General features: G+C 49.2%; 1 protein-coding gene across 1 annotated transcript in view; it reads left to right on the top strand.

Annotated features, from left to right (window-relative positions):
- Positions 1-16,124: 16,124 nt before the first annotated feature.
- The window catches only part of LAMA5 (laminin subunit alpha 5), a 121,750-nt gene continuing 113,044 nt past the window's right edge, over positions 16,125-24,830 (top strand). The window contains 2 exon segments of the mRNA XM_090064922.1: positions 16,125-16,399; positions 22,862-23,014. Coding sequence (XP_089921048.1) covers positions 16,160-16,399; positions 22,862-23,014 — 393 coding nt within the window. The 5' untranslated portion in view covers positions 16,125-16,159.

Here is a 24,830-nt window from a genome sequence, read left to right as displayed (position 1 = left end):
AAATCACTAAACCCTTCTGAAAAACCTGGGCTTTCTATGCAGGCTGTTAAGTGCTCTGGTATGAAAGGCTCAAGGTTAGGTCTACAAAGGAACTGAATGCTTTTGCCAGTCTGAGATCAGTGGTGGAAACTGTGGCCTCTTGACCATCTGGGCCACAGTGTATATGAAAAATGTGATTTGATACCAGTTGATCTGACACCAATTGTGTAATCTGAGGATGGGAAGGAGGAGTGATGGCCAAGCCTATGGGATTTGGGCCTGAGACCTCCAGAGCCTTGCATTTCAAACCCATTTGGATTGGCTGATTAGTGGGTTCATAGCTAATCAACAGCAGGTGGCAAAGAGGGAGAACTAAACTCTGTCCTGCTCACTCTCTAAGCCTAGGTCCTAGTTTCCCCTACCCAAGTAGAGATGTAACAGCTCTGATTTTCTGGTCCCCGGGAACAGAGGACAGAAAGCTTTAAAGAGGCTGTTTTACTGAAATATTGTTTATGTATTGATAATGTTCATTTCCTGCCTAGGAAGAACAGATAAGCCAGGAGTTCATTTTGGAAACACCCGTATGCTCTGGACCACTTGCAAAGCAGTGGTTCAAATGCTGCACAGAATAATGACCACTGAAGCCAGGGCAGGGGCTGGCACATCACGGTATAGGTTCTTGGCCTCCTGTTGAGCGCCTTAGTCTGCTTGTAGCCTTGCCATCCAAACCAAGGTCTAATCAGCATGAGGTGGTGCATCTGGATGTTATAGTTTTATCACACTGTTGTTAAGCTGGTTTGAATGAAGCCCATTTCCTTGAAGTGGGGTTAGTTAGCTGCTGTTCTGGAGTCAGAGGGCTTTTGTGAGGGAAAACCCCCATTTTCTTTTCCTGTCCAGAGATCCTAAAATCAGACACTGCAACATTTTTCCCCGTGTGCTCAGGTCTTTTTTCCGTCACCCCTTGTAAGACTCTCAGAACAGGCCCAGCAGACTGAGCAACCAGTTGCAAGGGTGAAGTGGAGCCTCATTTGGCAGGAAGGTGCTTGCAGTGCTTTGTTGCTGCTGAGTTTCCCATCTCAGCAATCCCATTAATGTCCGTATCCATGACAGGGAGAGTCCTGGGATTTGCAGAGCAATTTGGAAAACAGCTGCCCTTCAGAAGGAGCCTGCCTGTTGGTACGAAGGTGCAGGCCCCCACTTCCAGGGTGGCATTCCCTGCAGGGGCACTGTTTGCAGATCTGTTCTTTCTGAATTCTTTTCCTCTGGCCATGCTGTGTTTCTCATCCTGATACCTTTCAGTCGGCACCTTCGGACTGTGCCACTGGGACTTCATAATATGCCACCTGCACTCCAGCAATGCAAAGGAAGAGGTTTAACTGTGTGTTGTGGATTCCTGTGGTGGTTCCCCTAATGCTTGTTTCTCTTCTCTGTCCATCTAAGGAACTATACAGCGGCTGTTTTACCACCCTATAGCAGCATCATGAATAGACTTATCCTCACAATGTTGCTGTGAAGTCGGGCAGAGTGGCTGTTCCCATTTCACAGATAGGAAACTTGAGGGCAGAAAGAGTAAAGCCCAGTTCCAGAAAGGTACTTGGGTATGTGAAGCCTAACGAGGTGCCTGTGCACCCACTGTTTGGGCTTCCTAAACTCCTGCTTGGAACTGACCCCAAGCAACTTGCTCAGCTACCCACTGACAGAGCAGGGCCTTGGGCCCAGGTCGCAGGTTAGCCGTCTATGCATTGCTTGTCCCTCCGTTCATGTCCCCACAGCTGCACCTGCCAGCGGGTTGATACTGAACTAGATCAGAGACTCACTTCTGCAGGATGCTCAGGATTTGCCTCGTTTGGAGAAAATGGTAAGAGTAAGGAGGACCCATGACTGCTATCCCCTCCAGGAAGGGGTGACAGTACACAGACCTGCCGGCAGAACCTGCTTTGGTTGCACGTACCACCCCCCACACAAGTGTTTTACTCTGAAACATCTGGTGCTGTGGGAGATGGGAGGGAGCGCTGAGCCGTTCTAGGCAGGCAGGCCCCTTCAGCACTGCTCTTTGGCTAAGAATGGCCTTTCTAGCCTAGGGCAGCAAATCCAACCCTCTTCCCTTTCAAAGAGCTTCTGAGGCCTACCTCTGTTAGTACTAATTAACAAACCAGCTGTGCTACTATCCTTTATATTACTAGACCCCCTGGTCTCACAGGGCTTTGTGCCTGATGATGGATAAAGGGCTGTCAGATGAGAAACAAGGACTGGAGTCCCTATCCGTTCAATGAGTAATGCCTACTTCTGCAAAGTGCTCCAAGATCCTTGGATGAATAGTACTATGGAAGTGCCAAATTCTGTTGCTGCTCATCCTTTTAGTCATCCCCTTGGGGCAGGGAGCATGTCTCCCCCCGTTCCTGTACCATGCTGAGCACGCTCAGCAAGGAGAAAGCAGAGACTGTAAGTTTTGCCTTACAAACTGATCAAGGGGATGTAGGAATGAGGCCACGGTAAGCGCCCTGAAGCACCTGATATATTTTTCAACTCGTCGCAAGAGTGAGAATGCCCAGCGTGACGTATTAAACACCAACACCAAAACAGCTTGCAAAGCCTCTTGTTCCAAAATGAACCAGCCTCACATAGCAACAAAATTGTTTTTTCTACTGTTTTGAAAATCAGGATCAAGTCTGGGCTTGTTTAAAGGAAAAGATCCCATGCTTTCCTTTAACATGCAAATCGCATGCCCTCTTGATTACACCTCTCCCCTTATCCCTCCATCCAAGGAGGTTTAATAGAAGCACTGGAACTAATCAAATTCCTCTAGTCACACCTCAAGAATGGCAGCGGGCACATGCCTGTGCCCTCCGTGTTTCCAGAATGAGAGCAGCATAGTTGACCTTCACCTCATTAGGGATGAAATAAATCTCATAGCATGAAGATGAGGATGTCAATCACTTGTATATAAATCACACGTGGAGTTTCCAAATGGCTTTCATCTCTGGAGTCCTCAAAAGTTGGGGGCTATGGATCAGGCCAGAATGGGTGCCTTTCATGAGCTAATTCCCCTGCCTAAGCTCTTTAATGAAACAGCTCCTTTAAAAAGAACAAAACAAAACAAAAAAAAGCTGAAATAGCCGCATACATTAAGTTAATTACTTTAATTACTGTAAAATTACTAGACAATGAATTCATAATTTTAAGCTTCTAATCCTAAAAGTAGCTACGCTTTCTCTTCAGCATCTCTGAAGCTGGTGAAGTAGCTTTTTGGTTTCCTTGCCAACTTTTCCAGTCACTTTTATAATGGAAATTAAACCTCCCATGAACAAACAGCTCAGCTGTGGTTCTGGGTGTCTAAAATATAAATATCATCCATCATGGTAATGCTTTCATTGTCGTTCCTCTGAATGTTCTCCTCTTTGAGAAACCGAGCGATAGCTCTTTGGGGGAAAGCTCCTGTTTTCCAAAAGTTTCTCTCTTGTTTATTGGAGTTATTTTTAAATATAGAATATCTTATACTTCATATTAAGCTGCTTTAGAAATGAGTGGAAAAGCCCAGACTCTTTCCCAAATAGGAAGTCATTTAGATTTCAGATGACCAGAGGTGACAATGGAAATATGTAAAACCCTTTCCTGTTATGGAGTCCAAACGCAGCTGGTGACTTCATCTGTGACGGACACAGGTGAAAAACACTGGTTGCTTTGCTCCAGTTGCAAGCAATGCGTTGATGCTAATGGCAGTTATGCCATGCCTAGTATCTGAGCGGACGAGTTTAAAACGGGCTCAGGCATGTCTCTGTGATTTGCAGTCACAGCAGCATACACACGCATACTTGCACTCATTCATTAAGCACCTTCAAGATCCATGGAGAACAGCAAGGACTGTTTCCCTCTTCCACTGAACGTGATGGATTTTCTAGGAAGGCAAAGCCAGTGAGGGTACAGATGACAGGCCTGACTTACGGTCTGAGATACGAGGACAGGCTGCCCTAGCTGAAATTGCGGACAAGGCAAATACTTCTGGGGAGCTGGTGCTAAATGAGGGCCTTATCCCGTGGGGAGCTGAGCTGAGACTCCAATGGGAAGCCAGCATGGCAATACAGCAGCTAGCAGAAATCCCAGCCCTGAGCAAAAGAGTGCTTCCCCTCACTTAGCAGCTGCCCCTCAGCCTTATTTAAATGAAGCCACGTAAACTTTGAGGCAGCCGACTACACGAATGGGGGGCTGCACCTCCTTGTGCCCTGGATCACTTTGAAAATCCCAGCCTGGAGTTGTCCTGACCCCATTTAACTGCTCAGGACCTTCCCAGTCACTTAGCTCCACCTCCAGGCCTCATGGCTCGTCCCCATCTCTCTGCTGAGCGTCTCCCAAAATTAGCAAGAGATCCGCTCCAGCCCAGTCTCTAACTGGGCTGGAGAGAACGGTGAACCCACAACCTCTTGTCTCGCATGGCTGCAGCCCATGTTGTTCACACCATGCATCTTGCCTGGTTGCAGAAAGACCTATGCCGAGTCAGCTCCTGAAGCACTTGGGGCCAACTGGATAATCCTGCAGCCTGCTGCATTATGCAGCTTCTGGGAACAGAGAAAAGGAGGGGAGGTGATGACTTGCCAAATGGTGTAAAGAAACGCGTGGCACATGCCTCCTGGCATTTGTGGGTGGAGATGCTGGCAGGGGCCTCCCCAAAATAGCTTCTGTCCTGGCCTGGGGGGAAAAGAGATGAAATGTAGCATCTGGCGATGGCAAGATCATGGAGCAGCATAGCGCATGTCATCCATGGCAGGGTGTAGTTCAGGTGAACAAGGCATAGCAACTGGTTGTGTATGCAGAATGCATTTCTTGTCGTGTGAGAAGACCTCAGGCAGCTGTGGAGAGCCAAATTAGGAGATCTCTTTTATCATTTTTATTACAGTGCAAACAGCCTGTGTGCGTGCAGGCATAAGTCATGGGGGGGGGCGGGCATGCAAGTGGAGGCTGGTTTCTAAGGGATGGACATATGTGCTTGAAGATTACATCTCCTTCAGAGCCTAAGGTCAAACTCCTCACTAGTGTCACTCCACAGGCTTTAGGGGTATCATAGCACAGAATATCTGACTTCTGCCCATTACCTTGCTGTAGTTGACTGTGCCTTGCTCCAGTTGATAACAGTTGGCTAGGCATGCTGCCAGGTTGTTTTTCTAACCACAGCAATGTAATTGCACTGACATTAGCCTGGATCTCATTTAGATGTTGGCACACACATGCACCTACGCAAGATATGCAAGTGCCCTCTTACAGAGCTTGCCTTAGGCTGTGAACGGACGCCTCCCTTGTGCCGCCATAGATGTTTTTATGGCCGCACAAAACCCAAGTGAACAGATGTCTGTGCCTCTTGTTATACTATGAATGCCAAAAATTGTGGCTATGACAATGTGTAGTGATAGTTTGTGTCACATTCGCAAGGTGGACATCTGCTTATGGTGCAAGAGTGCAGGTGGTGTGGGGCTGCCTATAGTCTCCAGCTGCCCTGGGCAGGTGCTCCCGAGGCTTCAGTGGCGTCGTCTTTGGGACAGTGGCCCCAGGTGTCTGGCCCTGACCAAAGGCATGCATCTGCAGGTGAGGACAGGGAACCCCTGCACTTGCAGGGTTGCCTCCTGCACAGAAACAAGAATATGAATTATGAACCAACACTTTTGAAATAATGTTATGAGTTTCCAAGAAGTTCAAAATACATGTTATTGCCCAGCGCCGCCAGTATGTATGTGCCACGCCATGCACCTCAGTTGGGGGGGGGGGAAGGACCAAAAAACCGCATGCTGCTTAAGGGTAATAGGAAGTAGAGACTGCTTTCTCATTCCTGTTGCCCCTAAGTAGCATGTGGTTTATGGCCCTTCCCCCCCCAAGCGAGGTGCTTGGTGTGGTGCCTGCACGTATGGAAATACTGGCAACGCTGGGTATTAATGTGTATTTTTAACTTCCTGGAAACTCATAAAACTATTTCCTTCAAAAGCGTCGGCTCCTGATCCTGTCCAGAGCTCAAAAGCCCAGAGGTGCCTGCTTAAATCTGAGTGAGGATGATGTGATATTGGGAACATGAAGGGCTTGTTTTCTGAGCTACTTTGCCTCAGCTCTATAAACAGATGCCTTGTTTGGAGCAGGTTCAGCTGTGATGGGATGTGTCCTGGCACAGCTGATTCATTTCATTGGCATCTGCAGACATTGCCCAGGGCTCTTGTCCCATAGTTTTGGGACCCTGCTGCTCCTGGGGCTTCACTCTTGGTCCCTGATCCTTTTCTGCCTGCTAGTTGCCGAAGTGTTAACCTAGTTCAAATAGCAAAAAGGCAGTGAGGAGGAGGAGAACCCACCCATCTTTTGTATAACCAGGTTTTTAGGGACTCGAGGAGGCTGGAATAGGATCTGACCCTTTGTTCAGCTTCTGTCACAAAGGGCATAGGCAGACACATGCCCACCTGTGTGGATGCTGGCTAATTGATCACTGTACAGGTTAAGAAAACGCAGTGATCTTACTAAGCACGGCATTAAGGTCGGTATGCGATCGACACCTATCTCTTTCCTTTGGTTTGAGCTCTGCGTTCCTCCTGTTTTACCATCGTCCTTCCGACTCGCCGTTAATCCAGTCGCTCAAAAACACAATCTGGATTCTGGCAGGAAAGAGCTGGCGAGCTCTGGGTGCGCAGGGCCCTTCGCTTGGCATTACATAAGGGCCCTTGGCATTTCCCACCTGTTACTTTCACTGATGTGGTTAATAGGGGGAAAGAAAGTGTTGCCAAACCCTTTTAACAGATGGCTGGAGCTTGCACTCGGCTGTGAGGCGGCCTTTCTCTGTATGCAACCAGGAAATATAGATTGGAAAATATTAGCATGTACGACTGAGGTATGCGAGATGAAAGCAAACAGCCAGTGGGCACAAAGCAAAAAACTCTCCCAAGTTCTTCACTCGGTCAGTCTGTGAGCTGATCAAATTAAGCCATAACTGTGTAAAGGGAACGTGAGTTTGTTTGCTGTGTTGGCCTGGTCATGCATTCAGGACGCTCAGAGCGGTGTAACTGTAGCTCAGGAGGTATTAGTCACGCTGGGAGGAACTTGGTGAAAATAAGCGGGCTTCATCTGGGCAGTTGCCAGGGCAACGCTTGCTAATATTTCACTACAAAGCTTCCCTCCCTCCTAGTTGCAGAGATCGGGAACAGGAGTCCCAGCAATAGGCAAGAGAAGCCGATTGTCATCAAGCACTTGTCCCCGAAGCAATAACAAGCTCCGATCAGCCGAGAGAAACCTCTGAGAAGGAGCTCATTTCAACAAGGCTTGAAGCATAAATGCCGCCCGTCTTGCGAGAGGGCCGCGGTGCATGGAGGAGGAACAGGCTTGGTGGGTAAATACAATCTGTCCCTCCAACTAATGCAGGGAACTGCAAAGCCAAGCTGTAAAGCCCCAAAGCTTACTCCTCTTCTCTGGGTTTTGGGTCAGATTTCAACAGCTAGAGCTACCCTACTTGCTTTCACTTGGATCCTGTGTGCAGGACACCTTTATAGCTAAGTTTGTCAGCGGCTAGCGGCCTGGAGGCCGGTAGCATTTCAATACTGGTTCCCCTCTTTCAGTATTTTCCTATGGTTGTTTGCTGCAGGTGCAGCATGACTCTCCGCCAGGTTGTTTGAGAAGCCGCCGCTGGCTGGGCGCTCTCCTTGGTTATCACTTGACCCCCTGCTTGTTGTATTTGGGACAGGGCAGGGCTCGTCTTCACAGGGGGTAGGTGGGGAGAGCTGAGATGTGTGGGGTTGGAGGTTTCTGCAAGGCTGGATGCCATTTTGGGGCGGTTGTACAGGGCTATTTTTGATGGGCATAGTGCAGGCAGGAAAGGCCAGGGTGTTGGGTCCATCATGGCCTGTGATTAGCTGTCTCTGGAGGGTCTCCTGTGTTTAAATGGAACAAGCCTTTTTTTTTTTAGCAGGGCTGTTGATACAATCTCTCACAGGATCCTCACAGGCAAGCTAAGGAAGTATGGACCGGATGAATGAACTGTAGGATGGATAGAAAAGTGGCTGGAGCATTGGGCTCAGAGAGTGGCTTGATGTCTAGTTGGCAGCCGGTATCAAGTAGAGTGCCCCAGGGGTCAGTCCTGGGGCTGGTTTTGTTCAATGTCTTCATCAGTGACCTGGAAGGTGGCATCAAGTGCATCCTCAGCAAGTTTGCAGATGACATCAAGCTGGGGGGAGTAGTAGATACTCTGGAGGGTAGGGCTAGGATTCAGAGTGACCTAGACAAATTGGAGGATTGGGCCAAAAGAAATCTCATGATGTTCAACAAGGACAAGTGCGAAGTCCTGCACTTAGGGGGGAACAGTCCCATGCATCAGTACAGGCTGGGGGCTGCCTGGCTATGCAGCAGCTCTGCAGAAAAGGACCCGGGGATTACAGTGGATAATAAGCTGAATAGGAGGCAGCAATGTGCCCTTGTCGCCAAGAAGGTTAACGGCTACTGGGCTGCACTCGTAGGTGTGTTGCCAGGAGGGCAATGGAAGTGATTGTTCCCTCTATTCAGCACTGGTGAGGCCACATCTGGAGTCCTGTGTCCAGTTGTGGGCCGCCCACTACAGAAAGGGTGTGGAAAAATTGGGGAGAGCCCAGCAGAGGGCAACACAAATGGTGAGGAGGTTGGAGGACATGACTTATGAGGAAAGACTAAGGGAATTGGGCTTATTTAGTCTAGAGAAGAAGAGACTGAGGGGGGCAAGGGATTAAATAGCAGTCTTCAACTCCCTGCGGAGGGGGTTGCACAGAGAATGGGGCTGGACTGTTCTTGGTGGGGGCAGATGACAGGACAAGGAACAATGGGCTCAAATTGCAGCAAGGGAAGTTTAGGTTGGATATTAGGAAAAACTTCCTCACTAGGAGGGTAGTAAAGCACTGGAACAGATTACCCAGAGAGGTGGTGGACTCTCCATCCTTGGAGGTGTTTAAAACCCAGCGAGACCAAGCCTTGGCTGGGATGATGTAGCTGGGGTGGTCCTGCTTTGAGCAGGAAGTGGGACTAGATGTGACCTCCTGAGGTCCCTTCCAAGCCTAACTTTCTATGATTCTATAAGCCACACATAAAGTTCCTGCTTCCCTTTCTTTTTCTCCTATTTGCTCAGCTTTGCCTTTGTTTTGCTGCCACACCTGTGGGTGTTTCAGCCCGGGCGTATCTAGGCTGGTTTCAGCCCCACGTCTTCAAGGGGCTCTGTGCTTACTGCTAAAAATGGCCACAAAGAGGAACGCTTCAAGCATCCCTTTGCTCTGCACCAGAGGTCACTGGGTTCCTGCAGTGCATCCTATGTGGGGGGGTTGCTTATATGTCCAGGCAACTCAAACAGAGGTACTGTACAGAGAGAGGACAGACAAGGGAAAGAAGCATGGGCAGCAACCTTGACACTGCTTGAACTGCCCCCTTCAGCACCTGCAAACTGACTTCAGCTGAAAAAAAACCCCCAAACAGAGTCCCCATATATCAAGCAGAGTCTGCATCTACCAGATGAAGAATAGCACAAGGGACTCGGCTATTTCATTTATATGTGGAAGAAAGGCCCCTGGATCTGATGATGATGATGGGCTGCAGTATAAATCCATAAGGCAGATAGATAAGGGTAGATCGCTGGATGTTGAGTGAAATCCTCTCAGGATACTCTTTGAAGTCAACCCAGCCTGTTCTTTCTACTGCCTGGGGAGAACTTTCAGGCCACAGGCCTGAGGTAGTCACTGGAGGGGTTCAGGCCAAGTCTCTGCCATTCATCCTGTACTTCCCATGCGTTGGGTGTAAAGTTGCTTCCCACATTCCAAACCTGCTCTGTAAGGGATGAATGGAGAAACCCTTCATTTTTAACATTTTTTAAACATTGCATTGAACCTCTGGAACAGCTGGCACCCTTCAGAAGCTCCACGGTTCTAATTACTTCTGGGAAAATGCATGCAAGCCAACAGAGAAGCTGCTGGGGAGCCAAAAACACTGCGGCTTTATGTTTGGAACATGGTCATGCTCCCATTGCCATTTGGCTCAATGTATATATTTTTAAAAATTATAATAAAGCAAATCAGAAAAAGGAACAACAGTATTCTGACACGTGTTTGTGCCACTGAGTTGAATGGGATTACTTGGCTGGGTGGCAAGATCTCTAAGCCTGCTTCTAGCTATAGTCCTTACAATTAATCAAGAACAGATGTTTCTTCTTCATTAAAAAGTTTTTTATTCAAAATGTTTTCTGGCTCTTATGCCATTAAAATCCCAAAGAATCATCCCAACACTTTTTCATTTATAAATACAATATTTTAGGATTTTTTTCCAGCTTTCAGAATTCCAGACATAAGTCTACTGGACCTACTTTTCCAGTAGCCAGCCCTTAAAATTTTACCCATGGTTTGATGTGCTCAGTAATTCTGTGTGCAGAGTCAGATGCAGCACATTTGATGTTGGAGGTGCTGGAGTTCTGCACATGAATCTGGCCAAATACTTCACTTGTGCAGACATTTGAGTGTAGATGAAAATGTAGGTGTATAAAACTGTAGGCAGAGATCTAGAAGTCGTGATCCCTTTTTAAAATGCCTCACTTCTAGCGCTCTTCAGGTTCAGCAGTTGATAGATTTTTTTCACAAGTAGAAATGGCAGGTGTGCATTCAATTGTGCGTCTGCTCAGCTTGCAAGGACTGAAATGCAAACGGAGCAATGTGATTGTCCCTGAGCATTTCTGAACAGGTAATAATGGTTCTTCATGCTGAGTTAGCTTTATACTTGTAACATTACAGGCTTGTATTGTTTCACTTTACTATGAAGAGTAGCATTGGCAAGGCCTTAGATTGCAAAATAAATGGACTCATTTGCTGATGAAAATGTAGTTGCCAAGACAGAAGGTGTCATGGTGATGGGGAACCATACAACCATCTGATATATCCATGCAGGGAGTTTCTTTCAGGCTTACAGCCTACTTCACTACTAATTTCCTCCACGATCTGCTCCCTGTAGGCACTTGTGAGCTTGGCGCTTACTGCCTTGAATGACAAAGAAAACAAACTCCTAGGGTGACAACTGAGTGGGTCATTTTTCCCCAGAGCCATCCTTGTGTGAAGAATAGCAAAAGGATGGGACTGTCGAGGAACATTTACCAAGCCTCACTGAGCACAGAGTATCTGAACATCAAGGCGGTGACTATTTACCATGGTCTGTCTTCCTTCCTTCCTTCCTTCCAGTGGTATCTGGTCCAAAGTCCACTGGTCCGCCTTACTCCGGGACTGCCCACAGGGTACACCAAGTACTTCTGAAACCCTGAATAAGCAATGAATTTATAATAAGAGCACAAGTTTCCCGGCACTGAAAGTGTGGGTGATACAGTCAGAGAAATCTTTTACTCTGAGTCAGTCTTGAGTCAGCCCCCAGCTATGAATGGCTGGACAGGTCATCTTGCAGACAAGATGTACGAGTGCCTCCTGTCACTTGTCCTCAGCTAGCCCTGTGGCCCTGGGCGTAAGAGATGCCATATTAACTCCAGCCACTGGCCAGGTTCCAGCTCAGATGCTTATGTCCTCTCTACCTCAGTTCCCTCCATCGTTTCAAAGCAATCCGAAACTTCATTTGCTTGTAGTGCCGCTGCTCAGTGCAAACGAGCTGATATGCTTCACCCCAGAGATGGGGTGAAGCAGTTGATCTCTAGATATTGTTTAGATACCAGCTCATTAAGTTCCCGAGGCCCTCTGTGATTGTTTTGGCTGAGGGGAGCTCTGTGGCATAAATGTAAATTATGATTTAGTTATTAACATGAAAACAGCTGTTCCTGTTTGATTTGAGCAAAGAAAAACATGCAGCTAATGATGAGCAAGCTTTAAACATGCCTAAGAGACAGATACACATGTGTACATTCCCAGTGTGCCTCTGAATAATATGGCATTTAGGCTTTAAAAGAAAGCATTTGGGCCTGTGCCAGGTAGACAGACAGCATGAATGAAACACCTGTTCTGGCTTTGTGAGAGTTTTGAAGCCATTTGATTACAGGGAAGGTACAGTCTGACCTTAAAGTTAATTGAATTCTCTGGTGTAGAGTAACATGTGTGCTCCTGCTGGATTAGGAAGACTTCTCAATCTCGTGGTAAAGCCATCCTCCAAGAGACAAAGCACAAGCTGGTGCCTTTGTAATAAAGGGTCTGGCCCAGGCATTCCAAACCCACCAGGAGCTCCAGGGCCTAAATGCCCTGTTTTATTAGACTGTGTATCCAGAAAAGGAAGTCTGTAGAGGAAATAAAACCAAGCTCTTGTTAGAAGTAAACTTAGAAAAACTCTCAATTGACTTGGAAAACGTTCTCCTTCTTTGTCCCAGGGCTTGTGAATGAGTGAGTGGAACTGCCCGTGGGCCAAGTGCAATGTGGAAAAATGACTCCTCCATGCCTAGCAGATCTGCACCTGTGTGTTGGCAGCATAAGCAATATGTGGCACTACCTGTTTTACTCCTCATTTCCATGAGTTCTGCACAGCCTACATAAATGATGCTTAATTCAAAGGAAAGTTGTTGGGCTTGATATAGAGGAATAGGGTCTAAGTCAGACTTGTGATCTGATGATGCTTCTCGCCTTCAGCTCCATGTAGGTTGAGAACCAGTTCAGTGCTGAGAAACTGAGCTGGATTGTGGTCTGATTCCTCTTGTCTTCACTTAATCTGGTAAGCGATTTCCAGTTGAAGATTTAATCCCTACTCTCATGGGTGGGGGTGAAAGTTGTACAGCTGTAAGCATGCTAAGGGCAAACTTGCCTGCGCTGTGCCTTGAATCCCTGGACCCAACTTCAATCTGATGTGAACGGTTAGCCCATGCACATACACAAAAGGGGCAAGAGACCTGTTTGTTTTCTTTATAAATGGAGCAAACTTGATCCAGTATCACTGAGGCAGTAAATGTGCCTCCCCTTTACCATTTTGACTGTCCCTTCTCAGCACTTGAACCCTATAACATGACCAGGTTGATGGCCAGCTAGGCTCACTTAAGACCAAGTAGAGGACAGTATGACTGAACTATTGCTGTTCAAGAGACTGGGTTTGACCAAGACTTCCCCAGGATGGAGATTTTGGCACTTTTCACATTTCTTAGCAGTAGCATGTGTTCTAAACAGAAGGATCTAGTCCACTTCAGGGCCCTCTGTTTAACTTAAAAGGCTGCCTCTAGGCAATGGTTTCATTAAGTCAAGAGGTCAGTACAGCAAAGTTCAAAGAGGGTTTGGGCATTTACACAGATAACATCTTCTTTGAAGCATCAGGTGCTGGTCTTTATTGGTGATGGGATACAGCCCTAGACTGATCTTGGGTCTAATCCAATCTAGCCGTTACTGAATTTGCAGATGGGACCCATTACAGGAGATGTCCCAGTAACAGTAATGAAACTGGGGCTCCATTCCTGCCCCCCCCCCAAAAAAAAACTTCCTTCTAGCCTGAGTGAGGGAGGGGTTCATCTCTCTGTGCCCTGGCTTCACTATTCACCCAGCACACTAAAATCCTCAGGTGAAAAGTGCTAAGTAGTCCACTAAAGGGAATGTGGCGATGAAAAAATAAGGTTTTTAGCACGCTTGGAGATGCTCAGGTAAAGGGCATGGTGTATGTAAAGTACCAGGCAGCTGGCTATACCTCCTTTTCTAGCACCTAATCCTACGTATTGCAGAGCAGGATGTGACTGCTCTCTTGGTAGTTCACAAGTTGTGTTCAGCATATTCTAGGATTGGGTGTTCTGCCCTAAATCCAAGAGTTCTTCATTTTGGATGCATCCATTTCCACCCCCTGGATTAAAAAAAAACATAGCCCCAAATTAGCAACCGCTTATACAAACCTTTAGCTTTAAAATCCAGCATTTCCTTTTGCCTTGCTTTGCTGTTTATTTTTCAGCACTGGTTTACTTCAAATCATTAATGATCTTGGAAGAGGATGGCTAATGTTGATCTAATTTATTTGCTTATCTCTACTGCTTGGAGTTGTCCCTTCCTATAGTCTTTTTTCCCATTATCTGCTTGGAAGCTGTAGATATCTCATGTTCCTTCTGGACCTTTCACAAAGCAGTTTTACCTTAATTTGAGATTAGTTCTTATAAGAGCAGAAAAACTGTGCTTTCATCTTTAAAATGCAGCAGTTGCTCGCATAGGCAGCTCTTCTACTCCTACCTCTAGTCTGGCTCACAGGAGTTTACAAACCCCATGTGCCGACTTTGAGTTTGATCTTAATCAACTGCTCACTTTTCTTAATTGCCTTTTGGAGGGATGATTAATTATGTGACCCCACCAGGAGGATTAAAGTGTTGGACCAGCTGTGCTGCTTTGCCTAGGAATCCCATTGGTGAGGAGCTTAATTTTTTAATGTATGCCTTGCTTTCGCTGGTAACTTTTTCTACATTGGAAAATAATTGCTTGTCTCATCAGTAATGGGGTAGTTAATAATGTTTTGGGCAGTGTCTTTTGATTCCCCCCTGCTACAAGGCAGGGGGTGTTTCTCCCGCCAGTAGGCAAGCCAAAGGACGTGTATAATGAAGACCTGAGTGCTGGGATGCTGTGGTTTATCTCAGCCTGGTTATGGGGCATTTGTTTTAAACAAGGGGATCCAGGATTTTGAGAATGCAGTTGGAGACTTTTCCTGCTGCTCTTCCCTACGGGCTTCTGAAGCAACCCCAGTACCAGACTGCCCCTGCCAATGTGGAAACACGGGGCCTCTGCTACTGGCCCCCCTCCTCTCACAGGTCCCTGCAATAATTCAGTCTGCTGGAGGGACCCTGCTGGAGATGGAGAGGACAGCTCGGTACAGAGGTGTCTGGAAGGAAGGTATGCATTTGCACCCCTGCTTGGCACATGCAGCTGCAAAAGTTAGGTATTCGAGTCAGGTGGGCATAGCGTATGTTGGTCCTCTTTGGAGCTCATGTGAGAGGCAAGGATTTCTTCAGGGCAGCTCTTCTGTGTGGTAGGGATAAAGGCAGACCAGCTTTCAAGCAGACCTGAGGAAGAATGTCTTACAGCTGGAAGCTGGTCTAACTTTCTCCCAGTGACAGGTGCTCCGATGGAAGAGACTCCCCTTGGACATCCTTACCGCTGGCATAGCCGAACCATCCCAGCTCCACCCTCGCTGTGACACTAACTACCAAACCGATGGAGAGCAGCGATTCTCAACCTCCAGGTCTTTTTGAGGGTAGCCAGACAACCTTAGCATCCTTAGTTGTGGGATCATAATTCTCGCATTAAACCCTGAGGTTTCAAATAGGAGCCCCTGGCATTTAAGCTGCTTGGCCCTGCTGTTGTCTTCCTGAGAAGGAAAACTGCCCTATGGCTTTTCCACAGTCAGAGAAGGCAATGAAAGCAAAGAGTTTTCCAAGGGGAGCCTTGAGTCTCACCAGGGGAGGTTTGAGTCTCACCAGGATGTTTCAGTCTAACCAGCCGGTATGGAGTCTAACCAGGGGATGCTCGAGTCTAACCTGGATATTTCAGCCTAACCAGGGGGATCCTCAAGGCTAATGGGGGCGGGGGTTCACTCTAACCCGGGGGTCTCAAATCTAACCAGGGGATGCTCGAGTCTAACCTGGATATTTCAGCCTAACCAGGGGGATCCTCAAGGCTAATGGGGGCAGGGGTTCACTCTAACCCGGGGGTCTCCAGTCTCACCAGGGGTGTTCAAGTCTAGCCTGGATATTTCAGCCTAGCCAGGGGGATCCTCAAGCCTAATGGGGGTGGGGGTTCACTCTAACCCGGGGGTCTCAAATGTAACCAGGGGAGCTTGAGTGTAGCCCGGATATTTCAGCCTAACCAGGGGGTTCCTCAGGTCTAATGGGGGCGGGGGTTCAGTCTAACCGGGGGGTCTCCAGTCTCACCAGGGGAGTTGGGCGCCGCCCGGGTCTTCGGGGTCTCCTCACGTGAAGCGCGGCGGCGGGCGCTCGAGTCGAGCCAGGCCGTGGGGGCCTGGGCTCTAACTCGGGGCGGGTCGAGTCCGCCGGGGGTCTCGGGTATTTCAGGCTAACCGGGGGGGGTCCCAAGTCCGACGGGGCGGTCGAGTCTGAGGCGAGGCGGGGTGTGGGGCGGGGCGCCCGCACGAGCCGTGGCCGCGCCCCCGGGGACAACGGGCGGCGGCGGCGGCGCGGATCCGCCCGGCCACTCCCCGCTCGGCCGGCGGCTGCAGCGCGCCCGGCTCCGGCTCCCGCTCCGGCTCCCGCTCCGGCTCCCGCTCCCGCCGCACCATGGGGCCGGCCCGGCCGCGCCGCTCCCCGGCCGCGCCGCTGCCGCCGCTGCTGGTGGTGCTGGTGGTGGCGGTGCCCGCCGGCGGCCACAGCCTGCACCCGCCCTACTTCAACCTGGCCGAGAGCACCCGCATCGCCGCCACCGCCACCTGCGGCGAGGACGGCGGCGCGCTGGAGGACCTGTACTGCAAGCTGGTGGGCGGGCCTGTGGCGGGGGGCGACCCGCACCAGACCATCCAGGTAGGGCGCAGTGGTAGGCAGGCAGGTGCTGCCGCGGAGCACCAGGAAGAAACCTTGGACCCGGATAGCGCTGCGTCTGTGCGGGGAGAGGGCTGGCCCGGCTCTTTCCCCCTTCCAGCCGCAGGCCGTTGCCTCCCCAAGGCTCGGCCGAGCGCGGGGCGCAGGCGCCTGTCCTGCCCGCCTCGACGTCTCGCACAGAGCGGGCACCCTCTGCGATTTCGCGCCTGAGAGGCATCCAGAAGAAAAGCGGGCTCTAGAGTTGTTACACGTTTGCGAGCGCTGACTTGGTAGCTGGACAACTGTTTTTAGGGTGTGAGATGGACTTCGCATCTGTAGCTGGACACTGGACGGCTATTTTTATGATGCGAGATGGACTTGGCATCTGTAGCTGGTCTACTTTAACCGGTTAATTGTGCGAGCGTTACTTTGCGCGTGTGGGGGATCTTACTTTTCACCCGTGGCCTGTCTAAATGTCTTGTGTGGTTAACCAGTTTTTGGTGCGATGTAGTAAGTATAGCAGGGGGCTCAGTTCCATGAATCCCAGATCCGCTGTCATGCCGTGGGGACAGCCAAAGTACCTGGGAGCCACTGTAACGCTGAACGTGGCTGGGGTGGGGGAAGAAGCCACCAGCAAATTTGGGCAAACTGATCCAGACAGCTGTTGTTTGTCAATATTTTCTGTTGGGTTATTTAAAGGGTTTATCGTGCTAGGTCACCTCTCCCAATGGGGCTATAGAAATGGCTATGCTCAGCCTGTGTGTGACCCCTCCAAAAGTGGGGGGAGGTTTGGAAAATGGCTGTTGTGCAACCGGTCATTGCAAGAGGCCAGTTCCAGTTGTGGGGTTGGAAATGAGGTTTGGCAGCTGATTTACGTTCTCCAGTCCTTAAGCTACCAGTGGTTGGAAGGATGCCAAAGGGCAAAACCCCATGTTAGACTGGCAGCTCTTAGAAAAGCAGCGCCCTTTCTCCAGTTTATTGCTTTATAGTTGTTAGCAGGCTCCTGTACATAATGCTGGTATAAATAAGCTACTGAGCAAGGATGGCTTTGTGGAGCAGTTAATGGCCCACTGTAAGTAAGGTTTTAGTGAATCCTAACTGTAGCAGGGGAACTGCACAGCGCTGCCTGTCTAGTGTTTAGTGCAGAAGCACCATTGAGGAACAAGTTCAGTTGCAACCAGACTTACACTACCTGAAAACTTAATCCATTGAAACAAAATGGGTTTTTTGGGTTTTTTACTGGTTAGCAAAAAGCAGGGTATTCACATCTAAGCGTATGCACTCCCACCTGCAACCAGTGTTCGTTTGCCATGTCCGATTTATAACAGCCTGCATTAAACACTAAAATTACAGCCTTGTGACTCACCAGGGCTGCCTTGCTCTAGCTCTTTACATTCTCCCAGTTACTTCCAGGACAAACTTAGCCGCTCAGGCTTTGAGAGGACTGTAGTGACCCCCTCCCTGTCCTTCTGTGCAGCTTTGATAGGAGAGCGCTTTGATCTGAGCCTGCTTCCTAGGCCATAGCCTTTGGTCCTGCTGAAAGCTTTAGAAAACTTCTTTTGTAGTGGCTTCTTTCCGTGACCACAGGCAGCACCTAAAAGGGAAGGGAGGAAAAAGGAGGTGTTAGTGCAGAGGTCAGAGTTCCCAATTCATCCCCTTTAGGGCTTTCAACACCACCCAGGGTCTCGGGCAATAAGGGAGGTGGGGGGGAAGTGTTCAATTTAAGTAGACTGAAAGGACAATAATGAACTCCAGCTGTATGTCATTGGTGCACTCTTTCAGCAGATTAAGTTAGTGGCCTAACCCTTTCACCTGCTGGTCCCTACCTCGTGCTGTACATGGCGCAGCTGTGGTCAGGAAGGCTTTCCTCCGGGAGTGCCGGAAGTTCAGTTTGGATGGGCACACCGCAAGTTTTAGCTGGGTCTGGTAGTTGGAGAAGGCAGGCATTGGTAGGAGGTGCCTGATAAATGCCGCATAAAATAGCAGGCGTAAGAAATTCTCCTGCCACTGACTGTTGACACTGCTGGAATTTTTTTTTAAGGGGGAAATGCACCTTTTTTCCCCTTCCATGTGTTCCCAATAAGTCTTTAAAAACACCTGGTGGGTTTGTGGCATTGTTCCTAGCCGGTCAGATTAGGATGAAGTCCAGTTTTGTTCTAGCCAAATAGACAGCTGTCAGCGTTTTCATTGTGGGAGCTTTTGCAGTCAGTCAGCAAGCGCGATGCAGGTCAGGATGGAGGTACATCGGGAGAGCTGCACTGGGACGCTTGTTCAGCACTTGCCTGTGCTCTGCTAACTAAGTCGGCTACATGGGTGTGGGACAGAGGTTGCAGAAGCCAGTTTGAGCCAAATCAGTTAAGTCTGATTCAATCAGGTTTATCTCAAACTGGTTGGGGCCATTTTGAAACTGGTTTATGTGCACTGAATGTCTGTTCCGCTACGGGTTTAAACCAGTTTGTACTCACTAAAACTGGTTTATATGTAATGTCTGTCCCTAGGAGAATGTGTTTATATCAATAAGCAGTGACTTGCTGTTCAGACTTGAGTTTAAAGCCTTTCTGTCCTCCTTCCAAGGCAGAGTGTGCTCCAAAGACTCACTGAACACAATAAGGGAAATGTGCTACTTTTACACTTGCATTTCCACACCAACCAAGTCAGTGCAGGCCAGCCTTCTTGGCAGCAGTGCCACAAACTAGCCCACACCCTTCCTGAGTACCACTCTGGTCCCCTTGCCAGATCTCCTGCTCCATTTTCTGCTTCCTGCTCTGACTGCTGCTGTGCTGCCCGCCGGTCCCCTTTCCTGATCTACTGTGTGCCACACAGAGAGGCAGCCTTTGCTGCACGTTGGCCACCCCTCACCTAAATGATTAGCTGCAGCGTTACCGGTTTTGCTCTGAGATGTCCCAGGAGCCTGGAACAGTTTGAGGGTAGACATTTATCCCAACTTCAATTCTTGTAGGTTTGATCCAGGAACTATGCAAGAGGCAAAGATTTTTGTGGGTGATATCCCAACTGTGCAGGTGGTCCCATAAAAGGTAGGTAGTTAGCCAAGTTTTCAAATGCAAGACATTCTTCCTCAAGTCATTCTTCTACCTTTTGGGGCGGGGGGGCTTTAAGTATTATTGCTTTCAACCTAAAAACAACTCTAGCACCCTCTCAAATTCAGGAGTTCCCATTTGCTTAACTTTTGCCTTCACTTGATGTGCATCTTCATCTGGATGCCTGTCCACACAGGGCATTACAGTATTCACATGGAAAATGACTTGCTTGCCCAAAGCTTTGCCATGTTGAGCTGCAAGCTGTTAGCTTCACGGATCAAGATAGCAGGCCTGTCGGCCAGAGGAGAACCAGGCTTGTTGTGTGTCTGAGATACCAGGGGTCTGATGCTCCGCTTGACACTGGCACGTCTTAGTTGAATCGCATGGTGTTCGCTCACGATTTATGTTGCTGGGGTGAAATTGGACTCCTCTGTCTCTTTTTATTAGGCACGTCCATCCATAATACTTTGCATGTTACATAAAGAGTTGGGAGATGTCTTGTGTCAGAGACCCATCGCTGGAAGTCTGAATGGCAGGCCAAAGACTGCTGCAGTACGACCAATTCAGTGCGTTTTCCATCACGTTAAGACACCAACCTTCGTGACTTAATTGGAACTGAAAAGAAAGCGCCTAACTTGAGCCAGGAGTGTAGGTTGTAACTGTGTTGGTCTAAGGGCAAGGTTCTTCGGGTAGATCTGGTATCTTTATAAAATCTTGTCTAACCTGAGCCACAAATCATAGTTGTCCTTCCCTGGCCAGGGGAATGAGCCGGATGGTATATGCAGTTACCTGATTTGCATGCAGGCTTGTGGTAATTACCGGTGCAAATTCCTGAATGCTTATGCACCTCATTTGTTTGAAAAAGTCAGCCTTTGTTTTCCCCCCCTCCCTCCCTTCCCTTATCAAAACCCACCTGTCATCTCAAAGGGGGTCAGTTCCCCATGGGTTTCCGATGAATTAGGTGAGGATGACTAAGGCTGGGTCATGGCAAGGCCAGATAAGCTGGGACAAAGCCTTCTGCTTTTCCCAGAGGCCAGCCAGCTCAGCGGGGCTCCCTGCCTGTGTGTCTGCTCCTAGGGGAGTTGAGTTCAGCATTCCCATTGATTTGTGATGAGAGCGGGATCTGCTCTCTCTCCCCTTGCTCTTCGTTTTGTGCTCTTTCAGCTCCCTTGCAGCTTCGCTTCCCTGCCTTTCTTCTTCCATTTCAATTGTTCTTTCTCGCTTACCTTGGTAGGGGTCCCCTCTCTTGCCCTGATAACATGCTGCCTATTTTAACCCCATGACTCACGGAGATTGCACTTCTCAGCCCTGCATTTTTATTGTTATTAAACAAAATCTTCAGAGGGCAGAGGTTAGCTGTTTTGCCTGCGGTGCCCTGAAGCTCCAGCTAACCGTGTAGTCTGCCCCAAAAAACGCTTGACTCGCTGAGTAGCTGGAAATAATCTGTTTCTCTTGTGGTTGATGTCCTGTGTCTCGGAGCACGGTCGTCTACACTTTTGGGAACCACTAATGCCAGAGCCCCAATGACAGCATTTAATAGCCAGCTCGGTTAAGCCATTGAGCGGTGAGCCAGCAAATAGGGGCACTTTGCACAGATAACAGAGCGGGCAGCCCTTGGAGGATTAATCGAGTGCAGCAGCCAGGCTGAACTTTCCAGTCCTGTGTGAGGTTGGAGGGGCAACTGCATGTCATTGTGAAGCGCGTGAAGGGCACTCAACAAAAGGAGAAATTGTTGGGAGTCCGAGGATTTTCTTCCAGTTTTTCACCAGACTCCCTGTTTTGTTAAAAGCCTCTGAATTTTGTGTTCCTTCAGCAGGAATCTTGTTCTCCTTGCAACCTGTTGCACAGGTTTTTCTTTCTTTCTTACTTTTTTTTTTTAACAGAAAAGGCCTGTTCAGGTTTGTGTCTCTGTTGCTCATTTGGTCTCTCTACTTGTTTGTGCCCTTGTTTAAAGGGGGTCTTGCTCAGATTCCCTGTGTCCAGCTGCGGCTCGGTGCACGGAAAATAGCCCGACGTTGGCTGTCTCCGCTCCTTGGCTTTGTACTTCGCTGTCTGGCATTTCCATATCTCTCGCTGAGTTAATTAAAGGTGGGCTGGTTCGGAGCAACTTGTGTTGCATAATTGCCTGCAAATAGCATGCCCTATGTCTGCAGGGAAGAATGCTGGGAATTTTCCCGTTTCCTTTCAGCATGGGATCTCCTCTAGTCTTGGAGAGTCTGGAAATGGCAGGATGTCTGTCTGTTTGCAGCCCTGGAGGGGCTGAGGCTATAGTAAGCAGGAAGCATCAGAGATTGTCTTGTTCCTCATCTACCTGGTGTAATATTAAAGCTAGCTGCAGCCGGGACAAACCAGGCCAATTCGCTCGCCTAAAGACAAATGCCGCTTTTAAAGGGGAACTGCGAAATAACAGTGCTCCCCATCCAGCGGCTTGGAGCAGAGTGAATCCAGTGCCAATACCAAGGGGCTAGGCAGATGGCAACTTGCTGGTTCTCTGGGTGCTTGTGTGTCCCCTCCAAGTTGGCCAAAGTGCTCTTTGAGTGAACCAGCCTCGCTGCTGTACAGAAAAGAGAGAATCCACCCCACGAGCAGACTAGGATTTTCCCTCTCGATGGGAACATATTTAGTTTGGTTAATGGCATGAGCACGGGCAGCAGTCCTGTTGCAGCTCAGCAGGCCCTGTCCAGCCTGGCGCAGGGGTATCGCCAGCGGGCTGGCAGTGTTGCTGCTGAGCGATTGCATTGGAGTAGGGCCATGGCTAAAAGGGGCTTTGAAACGAGAACCAAGCTGATTGCAACGCAACCGGGGCAGGATGAGCTGCCAGTCCGGTCTGCACGAGTGTTGTGTTCCTGTAGTCCCGTCTCTCAAACAGCCAGTTACGGTGTGAGCGATACTCTCATTGGAGAGGTCATAGGGGGCTCAGGCCTGCCGACATCAGTTCCCTTGAGCTGATGTCTTTATCATCACTGGGGCAGCTGCCCTTTCACACCCTAGAGACAAGTAGTCTCTAGGGCTTTTAGCCTGGGGTCTTTCCCCAGTACTGTGTGCATGTCTGGGGCGCAGAGGGGATGCTGAGTTGGGCATATTTTGCTCCTTTCTCTTGGTAAGAGTTTGCCCTTGCAGTGGGTGAAGGAGGGTTACAAAGGCCCTAATCTCCCCAGCCCACCTGCTCCCTGTAGGATACCAGGTGGGGATTGGGCTGCACTCATCTGTTAAACCTTTGTGAAAAGAACATGCAAGGGGAAACAGAAATCCTTGGGGGCTGGGAGAGAGGGTGTCGAGGGTGCCCCATCTGCTGCTTATTCTTTATCTTCGTTTTACAACCCTCCCTACCAAGGCTTGGGCTCTTTCTGTATGAACAGGAGAGGTTTGGGAAGTGCCAGCAGCTTTGATGCTGTGCTAATCTCTGCTGTCTTTTTGCTTCTGGCAGGGACAGTACTGTGACATCTGCTCCTCTGCAAACAGCAACAAGGCCCACCCCGTCAGCAACGCCATCGACGGCACGGAGCGCTGGTGGCAGAGTCCTCCGCTTTCCCGGGGGCTGGAGTTCAATGAGGTCAACGTCACCTTGGATCTCGGACAGGTAAGCCGAAGAGGGCTGGTGGCCTCAGGTTGCAAGGTGCTCTGCTCCGGGACCTGAGCTCTTATGTGCTTGAGGTAGACAGAGCTCTGCTGCAGCGAGAGGACAGGCTACAGGAAGCAGACAAAGCTTTGTGGCCTTGCACAGAGCTATGGGAAAATCTTCGCGCCGTCCAGTGTTGTCACACAGAGCCGAATTGACCATACGAGGGCCATGCAAAGCTGCAGCATGGTCAAATAATAGAAGAGCCCATTTTCACAGCATTTTCCTGAGTAAATTTGTCTGCTTGCTGCTTTTGGTTGTACCTGGCCCCTGAATTTATTCCTTTCTGTCATGTCCAGTGTGTCTGTCTCAGGAGGGTAAAGGGTGGTTCTGCAGCGCTTTGCCTCATGCATTTAAACCCTGGGCTTTTGCAACATAAAATCAACTTTGAAAAAGGTCTTCTCAAAAAATGACAATAGTGCTTTGGTCTCTAATGCTGGCACGTACAAAGGATTAGCACTGTAGTAACCTTTGTTGCCAACTCCCACTGCCTCCCATGTTTGAATCTCCTATTCAGTTGGAGAACAATTCCTCTAGGAGACCTTAGGTTTGTGTTTTTTCTGAACCTTCATTTGGGTAGAGGGGGGGTTCAGCAAAGAAACTATTTCTAAAATCAACAACCGAGCTGCATTGTATACAAGAAGCTGCAAACTCTGTCCAGCATCCCCTGGCTTTTCTGCAGGCGTCTGCTACCGTAGACAGCAACTGCAGCCGCCTGGCCCGTGGTGCTGTCCGGGGAGGACAGCTGTCCGTCTCGGCAGCCAGGGTAGCACAGGACATGGTTAGCCAGGTTCCTGTTTGCAGTTGCCCTTGTTCTCTGGTGGTCTGTCCCCACTGTGATGCCCCAGAGATGTGATGTCTCCCCACTCTGTGTGCAGTTCCCTGCTGTAAACTGGTTTTGTCCATGCCCTACTGAAAGGGGGAGGCAGCTTTTTTGAAGCACAAGCCTGTCTCAGGCACAAGGGAAACCTTTTCATTTTCAAGCAGATTGCCTTGCTCTGGGTCCCCTCTCGTTCAATATTTAAATAGTTTCAGTACCAGTTCACAGGACCCACAGGGTGGGAGCCGGAGGGGCCTGGAGAGGGGGAGTGGAACATCTCCCAGGAGATGGACCCTTCAGCAGGGAGTACTGACATGAAGCTACGCCCAAGCTTTTCATGTCAATACACCACACTCAGTCTGACAGGAGAGGTTGCTGGCTAGTAGCCCTGGCTTCCCGGCTGCATGAATAGGGCAGACAGAGGCTGCAGACTGCTTGCAATAAGCGGTTTGTGCCTTGGAATTCAGCAAGTTGGGCATTTGTTGTGATGATCCAGCAGTTCACTGCTGAAGTGCCCCAAAGGGCTGGCTGGCAATTGCAATTGCAATTTCACAAGTCCATGCTAGTGTAAAAAGAGAGCCGCAAGTCTGCCCTTGCACCGCGGTGGAGAGAAAGTAGGAGCCGGTGTTGTAAACGCCTGTAGGCGAGGTGAGAGGTGCAACATGAACACCCCCATTTGTATGCTCAAGTCTGAGTGGCTTGGATGGGTGATGAACACCGTAGAGAAGTAACCACCTGGGGAGAACTGCAGGGGCATGGATGGACTGTCCTCATTATTTGTAGCTTGCTTGGGTGGGAGTTAGCTCACGTGGGGCACTTTATTTTATATTTAGGGTGTGTGCAGACCACATGTGCATGCTTTTAGCCTGCAGCAGGTAAACACTAAATTGTAGCAGTGCAGCTCTCAATGAAAGAAGAGCAGCTTTTGTAGCTTTAGCTGGCGAGGCACCCAGCAGA

This window comes from Crocodylus siamensis, chromosome 10 (genome assembly GCF_052110815.1).
Source record: "Crocodylus siamensis isolate JL-2025a chromosome 10, ASM5211081v1, whole genome shotgun sequence".
Classification (NCBI taxonomy): Eukaryota; Metazoa; Chordata; order Crocodylia; family Crocodylidae; genus Crocodylus; species Crocodylus siamensis.
The sequence above is the reverse complement of the archived record's forward strand: the minus strand, read 5'-3'. Positions and strand labels throughout refer to the sequence as shown.